Source organism: Rutidosis leptorrhynchoides, chromosome 10, assembly GCF_046630445.1.
Source record: "Rutidosis leptorrhynchoides isolate AG116_Rl617_1_P2 chromosome 10, CSIRO_AGI_Rlap_v1, whole genome shotgun sequence".
NCBI lineage: Eukaryota > Viridiplantae > Streptophyta > Magnoliopsida > Asterales > Asteraceae > Rutidosis > Rutidosis leptorrhynchoides.
The window spans coordinates 32,713,887-32,725,662 of NC_092342.1; the positions used below are offsets into that span (position 1 = coordinate 32,713,887).

An 11,776-nucleotide genomic window follows, 5' to 3' on the forward strand; every position below is an offset into this window, starting at 1 on the left:
TGTCCATCGACCGACTCTTGGAAGACCTTCCGGACATCGTCAAGAAAATCCTTCTTTAACTTTTTAAAGATGGCCTCAACCTTGGCCATGAGTTCAACATCCTCACTCATACCACCGTTATCATTATCGTGTCCGTTTCTCGTCTTCATTCTATAAAACGGAAAGGATTTAAACAAAGAACGAAAAGACTTAACATGTAAGTATATACATATACACCACACTACTCCATCTCGCTCGAAAATCGTCGTACATTACTTGTTTGACACGATTTGCACCCGTAACAACGGTAGCTAATCGTTGTTACGCGAGCACGTCGCATTAACTCGCTAGTACAACGTCCGTCTTGCTTGATGATTGCTAAACACAACACAAAACAATTAGCACAAGGTTAGCTCACATAAACCAAAGCACTAACAATTCCCGATTAGACCCAAAGTCCTACAAGTCCCGCATAAAGCGCTCACAAAATAAAGTCCAAGTCTAGGCACCTATCTCAAGTCGCCTAAATCCTTTAGACCATGCTCTGATACCACTTGAAACAACCCAACCCGTACTCCGTACGATAAATTTTATTTATTTATATATAATACACATTTACGCGCCAATTAAATATGTAACCCATTCCACACGATTCGTCAAAACATACTACGAGTTTAATGTTTACAAAAAGGCACAAAGGCCATTAACGAATGTGATACAAGTTTGACCAACAACAAATGATAGTTTATAATCCAAACGACACTCGAGCATGGTTTGGGACTAAACTACCCAAAACGTTCGGTCACTTCAAAAGCCAACATCAAAAGCACCCCCGACAACATAAGCGGAAGACCACTAGTCCAAACGTATGCCCTTACCCTTGTCCAAGCCGGAACCTATAAAAATGGTAAACAACGAGAGGGTAAGCAATGCTTAGTGAATGCAATAGTTATACATACATATATATAACCCATCTATTTTCAATCACAAATTCCAAATACCTCGTACGAACATGTAACTCACATAGCAAGTCAATCATACCCGAAATACCAACAAGTCGTACATTGACACAAAATCTCATTAGCATATACTCAACACCGTATATATATAATGCTAAACTAATCACAACACAATATGGTTAACCATAACGCTATGGTGCTACCGGCACGTGGTTCACACCATACGCATTTGAGTCTCACTCTTTTATAGTGCTACCGGCACATGGTTCACACTTTGACGCTACCGGCACGTGGTTCACGCCTCATTTTATAGTGCTACCGGCACGTGGGTCACACTCGATGCTACCGGCACGTGGTTCACATCCTATATCTGTCCCATACATGTTATGGCACTACCGGCACATGGTTCATACCATAACATTCACAAATAAACACGCCATATACATGAACGTATAATTATTCCACTCACCTTGTCACAAGGATGATTTAGCACTTCCGAGCTTCAACGCAATGTACCTAAATCATTAAGTGCACATTCAATTTTACCACTAGTGGGATTAACCACAATACACCCACTTGAGCATTTAATGACCCAGTTTGCATTAAATGACTCAACTACATACAACCGCCCATAAATGGCCAAGACTCGACTTTAATCACTAAGACTAGTGAATTAAAGTCTATTAACTTCAATTAACGCAAAACTTAGGGTAATCCATACCCATTTAATCTAATTAGGTCAACTAGTACATTTTGACCCATTTTATTTTACTTAAACTCACAATCAAGTCAAACCTACCCATTAACACTTCTTTCATAAATTTTAAAGTGCATTAGTGACCAACAACACCCATTGACATTTAAAATTCTCATTTTACAAGACCAAACCCTAGATTACATCTATTTAGGGTTTCCTTTCATCACATAATCCAAGTCCACCCATTTCAACCCCAAATAGGTCATACAAGTCTCTAGTAACCCAAAACCCTAGCCATAAACCAATTAAAACCCAAAACATAAGGTTAAGACTTACCAAGACCACCAAAATGTAGCTAGAGACACAAGGAACAACTTTACAACTCGGGTTCGGGCAAGATTCAACCTTCCTCTTCACTAAAACAAGCTTTCTCACTCTTAAAGTATCACTCTCTCTCTAACTTTGTTTTTATTTAATTGGAAATGAATTAAATGAGAAAGAGATAAGGTTGGATCAGCATTTACTCCCCCAAAACTGGCCCTATGTGAAAAGACATCAATACCCTCAAAAGATTCCATTTAAAATGGACAAAAAAGTAAAACAGCGACCTCAGTCGCGTTTCGCGACACCTTGTTGCGTTTCGCGACACTCAAACGCGATAAACAAGTTTCAAACGCGATAACCTTGACAGGACGGGGGTTCTGGAGCTGTCGCGTTCCAGCCCACTCTGTCGCGTTTCGCGACGCACCAGGACGCGATGAAACCTACTCAAACGCGACAGATGACCTGGTTAAACCATTTTTCCAATATTTTCACACCTTAAACTAAAATAAACGATCATAGATGCAATAACAAACGTACACGAGGTTAATTACGCACCTTAAGTCATTTTCGAGGAAAACGGGATGTTACATGGATATATTTTAGTTACGTCATGTTATTTATTTTTGCTATCCTATGTTTTTATTTTAATCGCATAATAGAAAATTTTATGATTTTTTTTTTATATTCAACGGATATTCATTTACCCATTTAATCCAATAGATATGAATGGATAAAATTACCTTAAATGATTATGGATATGAATATGGATGAACAAAAAACAAATGGATATGGATATGAATGCGACATCGCCCGATCCATTGACATTCCTAATACTCTCACATGACAAGCACACGTAAGCATTTAACGTAATCTGACTAACGGTCGTTAATGAGTTGGACAATAAGGCCACTCCCTATCGTTCACCTCTTTCACTTAACTTCTCTCCTCTACATTAGCGCCACATCAACACAACACCTTTAACATTCCTTTCACCTCTTTCACTTAACTTCTCTCCTCCACATCAGCGCCACATCAACACAACACATTTAACATTCCTTTCACGAATCTCTCCCTATCATTAACTCCTTTATCCAATTTTAACCCATTTAAATTATTATTTACATACATCACATAAACAAAAATAACACTTAAAAAGGCACAAAGTACAAGAGGGTCCCACCTTTAAATGTTAAAGCATCGTTGCAGGCCTAACCGGCGGTGCTTTTGACGATTTGGTGCTGGTGGGCGTCACTTGCTGACGATTAAAAAAGCTTTAACAAGGCAGTGGCGGAACCAGGATTCGTTTTCACTGGGGGCAAAAAAAAAAAAAAAAAACCGTAGCAATTTTTTAGGCAAAATATGGAGGTTTTTGGCAAAATTTGAAGGTTTTTGGGGAAAATTTGAAGGTTTTGGAGCAAAATTTAGAGATTTTTGGGCAAAATTGAAGGTTTTGGGGCAAAATATATAGGTTTTAGGGCAAAATTTGAATATTTTTAGGCAGAATGTGAAAGTTTTAGGGCAAAATATATAAGTTTTGGGGCAAAATATATAGATTTTGGGGTAAAAAAAATTCTCCCAGAGCAAAGTCAAAAAATCCAAAAATCTTCCACAAAATCTGCCCCTGAACAAGGCTCACGAGCCATAAGCTATGGCCTAACACCTCAAATTTACACTTTTTGATATCATAACTTTTATAATGACAAAATTGAAATAATTGATACTTTTCGTGTATCAGCAAAAGTGATATTATATTTACAATCAATTTGAATAACTTATACTATTCCGTCCCAATTTAATTTAAGGCTTGTTTTTTTTTATGATGTTTCAAATTAATAATTCATTTTTAAAAGTAGATTAGAACAATATATATGTTAAACAAAAAAATAGATAAAAAATAAAAAGTTAAATAAGAAAGTTAAACAAAAAGTACAAGGTAATAATAATACCTTATATATTTTTGTCAAAAGATTATTAATTTGAGACAAGAAAGTATTACTTTTTTCGGAGAATTTGACCCGTTCATTATATTGAACATCCCTTAATTCTTTCACTTTCCAAAAAAGTGTTTCTAATCAGAAGATATTGATCGAATCACAAGGCCCAAAACTGGTAAATTGTGTATTATTGTAAGTGTTAGTGTTATAGCGTTATGTTATGTACTAGACATATTTTATAGGCCCACTTGGCAATGTTTCAACATTGAACTTTGAAGTAGGCCGAATGCTGGGCCCAAATACAAAAACGTTTACATCTTTATATAGTTATGTTTTTTAAAACTAGTATATAAGTTATATTGTAAGGTACCAACAATGATGATTCACTACATAAGCTTTCAAGTCAGTTTTATTTTGCTTCAAACGGGTCAGACAAAATTTAGCAACAAACCAGTAAATCACAAAAACATATCTAACATACCTTTCTTTTGTATCACTTCTACTCTATACAGAGGATTCATTCCCTATTAATGATCACTAGTATCGCGAATTCTACACTTAGAACTCACTAATCGGGCTAGCCCGAGTACACTTTTAGCCCGAAAACTTGACCCGAAACTATGTTTACTACCACCATTGATGAACAAAAACACCTTTCTCCCTTAAGAAAGTAAACAGTTCAGTACATTCACTGTACACCTTTTGAAACTTTGTAGTCCTTTCACCATTACAACATCTTTGAAATCTATTATAATGACATTCAAGAAACATTTCATCAATCAAACAAATCGACCCGGTTTCAACCATTCTCTTGATCAAATCGAATTCCGTCCCTTCAACATCCATTTTCATCACAACAAAATCTTTCTCAACAAAAATACTCCTGACCCTCGTATCATATTTGGGTCCCTGATGAAATTAGTTGATGTTTGGGCCGATTGAATCCGACCCATTCCTTGTATTTTTTCATTATACGTGTTATTCGGGTCTCGATTGATCTCAAAAAATAAGGACTCGTTTCTCACCCAAGCCGCGTATGGTAAAAGGGTTATCTTTTTCTTAGACTCGTATTCTTGATGAAAGCGTTTGTCTGCTTCGATTGCAAAAATTTCGAAACTTTTGTTCTGTTTCGGATAAAGCTTCTTAAACCAACTTCCAATACTCGATTCGTAGTTTCGGGCTCCCACATCAATGTACACATATCGCGTTTTAAAGCTGATATCCGCCATTTTACTAAGATATTTCATCTTCTTGATATTTTTCTTGAAATCAATCCATGGTTTCAGTGGTTCATCAACTATCAAAGGCTCCAATTTTCGAATCAATTCTTTTTTGTACGCCGGAACAGAACAACTTCCGGCTAGATTTTTCCGGCGAAGAACACGATTCTTTTTTTGTAGCAAAATTTCTCGAAGGTCCGGAACAGACCAATGGTAAGAAGTGATTTCTTTCGATTGAATCAGTTTAAACGAATCGAACAAATCCAATAACGAATTCAAACTGTATGAATCTTCCGATTCCGTGTGTATTACCAAATATCCTTCTTGTTTCAAAGTTCTTGATAACTCCGACGCGAATCGGCCCGGGTCAACGGAAGAATCAAGACCCGTGTGAGACGAAAACTGAATATCGAATGAATCGTCTTTAAACGGAAGATAAACGTTGTTTTTAGTTGATTTCTTATTCCACACACCTAATTCTTTCAATGCTGCTCTGTATTCGTGAAATTGGGTTCCGATTGTTAGGGTTTTGGAATCAGTAGTGAGATAACCGTCAAAAATCAAATCTTGGAATATATTGAAGTAATAATTCACGAGGTATTCGTCGGATTTGTGTTTGGTGTGGTGGTTTCCGGTGGCGCTGGTGGTGTAGATGAGGTAAAATTGTCTAGCAAGAAAGAAAAGGACGCCCAAAATAAGAAGATTTCGTACGGCGGCGGAAATGGAAAATGGTGGCCGGGGAGAAGATTGTGTCGTCGGTGATGACATGGCAATTTTTGTGAACTTTTGAGTGAAAATTGGAAAGAAAAATGAGAAGTTTGTTGGTAGGTTTATTGTTATATTGTTATATATGTGAGTGAAGAAGTTGAGTTTGAAGGACGTTAGAACTCGCGGGAGTTTGTGTATTTTACGAAATTACCCCTAACGGTTTTGGAAGTTTGTTAGTGAGTGAAAAGTGGGCTGTTAATGGGCTTTTGGATTTAGCGATAATGGGTCGAGGGTTAGGAAAATCGATTAGAAACACTTTTTTGGAAAGTGAAAGAATTAAGGGATGTTCAATATAATGAACGGGTCAAATTCTCCGAAAAAAGTAATACTTTCTTGTCTCAAATTAATAATCTTTTGACAAAAATATATAAGGTATTATAATTACCTTGTACTTTTTGTTTAACATTCTTATTTAACTTTTTATTTTTTATCTATTTTTTTGTTTAACATATATATTGTTCTAATCTACTTTTAAAAATGAATTATTAATTTGAAACATCATAAAAAAAAACAAGCCTTAAATTAAATTGGGACGGAATAGTATAAGTTATTCAAATTGACTGTAAATATAATATCACTTTTGCTGATACACGAAAAGTATCAATTATTTCAATTTTGTCATTATAAAAGTTATGATATCAAAAAGTGTAAATTTGAGGTGTTAGGCCATAGCTTATGGCTCGTGAGCCTTGTTCAGGGGCAGATTTTGTGGAAGATTTTTGGATTTTTCGACTTTGCTCTGGGAGAATTTTTTTTACCCCAAAATCTATATATTTTGCTCCAAAACTTATATATTTTGCCCTAAAACTTTCACATTCTGCCTAAAAATATTCAAATTTTGCCCTAAAACCTATATATTTTGCTCCAAAACCTTCAATTTTGCCCAAAAATCTCTAAATTTTGCTCCAAAACCTTCAAATTTTCCCCAAAAACCTTCAAATTTTGCCAAAAACCTCCATATTTTGCCTAAAAAATTGCTACGGTTTTTTTTTTTTTTGCCCCCAGTGAAAACGAATCCTGGTTCCGCCACTGCCTTGTTAAAGCTTTTTTAATCGTCAGCAAGTGACGCCCACCAGCACCAAATCGTCAAAAGCACCGCCGGTTAGGCCTGCAACGATGCTTTAACATTTCAAGGTGGGACCCTCTTGTACTTTGTGCCTTTTTAAGTGTTATTTTTGTTTATGTGATGTATGTAAATAATAATTTAAATGGGTTAAAATTGGATAATGGAGTTAATGATAGGGAGAGATTCGTGAAAGGAATGTTAAATGTGTTGTGTTGATGTGGCGCTGATGTGGAGGAGAGAAGTTAAGTGAAAGAGGTGAAAGGAATGTTAAAGGTGTTGTGTTGATGTGGCGCTAATGTAGAGGAGAGAAGTTAAGTGAAAGAGGTGAACGATAGGGAGTGGCCTTATTGTCCAACTCATTAACGACCGTTAGTCAGATTACGTTAAATGCTTACGTGTGCTTGTCATGTGAGAGTATTAGGAATGTCAATGGATCGGGCGATGTCGCATTCATATCCATATCCATTTGTTTTTTGTTCATCCATATTCATATCCATAATCATTTAAGGTAATTTTATCCATTCATATCTATTGGATTAAATGGGTAAATGAATATCCGTTGAATATAAAAAAAAAATCATAAAATTTTCTATTATGCGATTAAAATAAAAACATAGGATAGCAAAAATAAATAACATGACGTAACTAAAATATATCCATGTAACATCCCGTTTTCCTCGAAAATGACTTAAGGTGCGTAATTAACCTCGTGTACGTTTGTTATTGCATCTATGATCGTTTATTTTAGTTTAAGGTGTGAAAATATTGGAAAAATGGTTTGACCAGGTCATCTGTCGCGTTTGAGTAGGTTTCATCGCGTCCTGGTGCGTCGCGAAACGCGACAGAGTGGGCTGGAACGCGACAGCTCCAGAACCCCCGTCCTGTCAAGGTTATCGCGTTTGAAACTTGTTTATCGCGTTTGAGTGTCGCGAAACGCAACAAGGTGTCGCGAAAAGCGACTGAGGTCGCTGTTTTACTTTTTTGTCCATTTTAAATGGAATCTTTTGAGGGTATTGATGTCTTTTCACATAGGGCCAGTTTTGGGGGAGTAAATGCTGATCCAACCTTATCTCTTTCTCATTTAATTCATTTCCAATTAAATAAAAGCAAAGTTAGAGAGAGAGTGATACTTTAAGAGTGAGAAAGCTTGTTTTAGTGAAGAGGAAGGTTGAATCTTGCCCGAACCCGAGTTGTAAAGTTGTTCCTTATGTCTCTAGCTACATTTTGGTGGTCTTGGTAAGTCTTAACCTTATGTTTTGGGTTTTAATTGGTTTATGGCTAGGGTTTTGGGTTACTAGAGACTTGTATGACCTATTTGGGGTTGAAATGGGTGGACTTGGGCTATGTGATGAAAGGAAACCCTAAATAGATGTAATCTAGGGTTTGGTCTTGCAAAATGAGAATTTTAAATGTCAATGGTTGTTGTTGGTCACTAATGCACTTTAAAATTTATGAAAGAAGTGTTAATGGGTAGGTTTGACTTGATTGTGAGTTTAAGTAAAATAAAATGGGTCAAAATGTACTAGTTGACCTAATTAGATTAAATGGGTATGGATTACCCTAAGTTTTGCGTTAATTGAAGTTAATAGACTTTAATTCACTAGTCTTAGTGATTAAAGTCGAGTCTTGGCCATTTATGGGCGGTTGTATGTAGTTGAGTCATTTAATGCAAATTGGGTCATTAAATGCTCAAGTGGGTGTATTGTGGTTAATCCCACTAGTGGTAAAATTGAATGTGCACTTAATGATTTAGGTACATTGCGTTGAAGCTCGGAAGTGCTAAATCATCCTTGTGACAAGGTGAGTGGAATAATTATACGTTCATGTATATGGCGTGTTTATTTGTGAATGTTATGGTATGAACCATGTGCCGGTAGTGCCATAACATGTATGGGACAGATATAGGATGTGAACCACGTGCCGGTAGCATCGAGTGTGACCCACGTGCCGGTAGCACTATAAAATGAGGCGTGAACCACGTGCCGGTAGCGTCAAAGTGTGAACCATGTGCCGGTAGCACTATAAAAGAGTGAGACTCAAATGCGTATGGTGTGAACCACGTGCCGGTAGCACCATAGCGTTATGGTTAACCATATTGTGTTGTGATTAGTTTAGCATTATATATATACGGTGTTGAGTATATGCTAATGAGATTTTGTGTCAATGTACGACTTGTTGGTATTTCGGGTATGATTGACTTGCTATGTGAGTTACATGTTCGTACGAGGTATTTGGAATTTGTGATTGCAAATAGATGGGTTATATATATGTATGTATAACTATTGCATTCACTAAGCATTGCTTACCCTCTCGTTGTTTACCATTTTTATAGGTTCCGGCTTGGACAAGGGTAAGGGCATACGTTTGGACTAGTGGTCTTCCGCTTATGTTGTCGGGGGTGCTTTTGATGTTGGCTTTTGAAGTGACCGAACGTTTTGGGTAGTTTAGTCCCAAACCATGCTCGAGTGTCGTTTGGATTATAAACTATCATTTGTTGTTGGTCAAACTTGTATCACATTCGTTAATGGCCTTTATGCCTTTTTGTAAACATTAAACTCGTAGTATGTTTTGACGAATCGTGTGGAATGGGTTACATATTTAATTGGCGCGTAAATGTGTATTATATATAAATAAATAAAATTTATCGTACGGAGTACGGGTCGGGTTGTTTCAAGTGGTATCAGAGCATGGTCTAAAGGATTTAGGCGACTTAAGATAGGTGCCTAGACTTGGACTTTATTTTGTGAGCGCTTTATGCGGGACTTGTAGGACTTTGGGTCTAATCGGGAATTGTCAGTGCTTTGGTTTATGTGAGCTAACCTTGTGCTAATTGTTTTGTGTTGTGTTTAGCAATCATCAAGCAAGACGGACGTTGTACTAGCGAGTTAATGCGACGTGCTCGCGTAACAACGATTAGCTACCGTTGTTACGGGTGCAAATCGTGTCAAACAAGTAATGTACGACGATTTTCGAGCGAGATGGAGTAGTGTGGTGTACATGTATATACTTACATGTTAAGCCTTTTCGTTCTTTGTTTAAATCCTTTCCGTTTTATAGAATGAAGACGAGAAACGGACACGATAATGATAACGGTGGTATGAGTGAGGATGTTGAACTCATGGCCAAGGTTGAGGCCATCTTTAAAAAGTTAAAGAAGGATTTTCTTGACGATGTCCGGAAGGTCTTCCAAGAGTCGGTCGATGGACAAGTGACCGAAATGATCAACGATCGAATGAAAGCCGCAATAGAGGAGGCTTTAGAGGCTAGAAACATTTATCCTCGAGGCGAAGGGGGTGAAGGTAATGGTGGGGGTGGAAGGCGGGACTTCCACTACAAGAATTTCAAGGATACTCAACCTGCGATGTTTAATGGGGTGAGGGATCCATTGAAAAGCACTTGTTGGATTTCCGATATCGAGGGAGCTTTCCGTACCGCGGAATGTCCTCCCGAGAAGAAGACGAGATATGGGTCTAGCATGTTACGTGAAGAAGGCAAGTTGTGGTGGGACGATAAAATCAATTTATATGGTGAAGAGTAATGCATGAGCTTGACATGGGAGGAGTTTAAGAAGGAATTCTTCCAAGAATACCGAACTTCTTCCGACCTTGATAGAATCCGGGACGAGTTGCATCATTTGCAACAAGGTTTGATGGACTTGGTTACTCTCAAGTCTACCTTTTTGGCAAAGACTCGTTTTTTCCCGGAATACGTTGGTGACGATCACAAGCTAATGAAAGATTTCTACCGTACCTTGAACGATGAGTTAAAGGGTAAGATTAGTCGGGGAATGGCTAAGACTTTTGAAGAGCTATTCGAGTTGGCTCGGGGTTTTGAACCGAAGGTTCCGAGGAAGAGTGATTTCACTTTTTCAAAGAGAAAGTTTGAAGGTTCGAGTCATTCGAACTTTTCAAATAAAAAGAATAAGAAAGGCTCCGAAAGCGTAAATAGTGTGAAGAAGGGTGCTTCCAGGGGTTTCGGGCCTACGTGTTTTAATTGTAAATAAAGGGGACACATGGCCCGTGATTGTACCAATGGCCCGAACAAATTCACTTGCTATAATTGTGGTAAGGAAGGACACCGAAAGTTAGAGTGTCCCGATTTGAACAACGATAATGTTAAAAGGCTAGAGAAGGCAGTGGGTACGGCTCGAGGGCGAAACTATTTGATGACGAACGACGAAGCCAAGCAATCCCACGATGTTGTCTCAGGTACTTTTATGGTTAACTCTAATCCGGCAAGGGTTTTATTTGATAGCGGTGCAAACTTGTCGTTTGTATCTCCAAAATTTGTGCCTAAACTTGATAGACCGTTAGCTAAGTTAAGTCGTCCGATAGAGGTCGAAATAGCAGATGGCAAGACAGTGCTAGTGGTTGATGTGTGTAAGAATTGTGATGTCGTTTTTGGTGCCGAAAACTTTAAAATTGATCTTATCCCTATGACTTTGGGCGATTTTGATATCGTTGTTGTTATGGATTGGCTCGATCGAAATAGAGCCGATATTGCGTGCCATGAAAAGTTTATACGTGTGAAGACCCCAAGTGGGGGAGAGTTAATTATTCATGGTGATAAACGAAGAAGACTTGTGCCGATATGCACTTTTGCACGGGCACGTCATTTTCTTGTTAGTGGTGGCATGGCTTTTCTTGCCCATGTTGTCGATACTCGTGACAAGCCACCACCTATTCATGAAATTCCGGTGGTTAGTGAATTCGAAGACGTTTTTCCGAACGAGTTACCGGGTGTTCCGGCGGAAAGACAAGTTGAATTTCGCATTGAGTTAGTTCCGGGAGCTACTCCCATTGCTAAAACTCCTTATCGTTTAGCACCAA

At 37.8% G+C, this 11,776-nt stretch overlaps 1 protein-coding gene across 1 annotated transcript; it reads right to left on the bottom strand.

Moving 5' to 3' along the window:
- Positions 1–4,744: 4,744 nt before the first annotated feature.
- Positions 4,745–5,881, bottom strand: LOC139870172 (uncharacterized). The gene has a single exon (XM_071858015.1). The coding sequence runs from the start codon at positions 5,879–5,881 to the stop codon at positions 4,745–4,747; it is 1,137 nt and encodes a 378-aa protein (XP_071714116.1).
- Between the last annotated feature and the right edge of the window lie 5,895 nt (positions 5,882–11,776).

Bases quoted from the DNA above. Each gene is read 5' to 3' on its own strand.
- LOC139870172 (XM_071858015.1), bottom strand. From the start codon at position 5,881: ATGTCATCACCGACGACACAATCTTCTCCCCGGCCACCATTTTCCATT.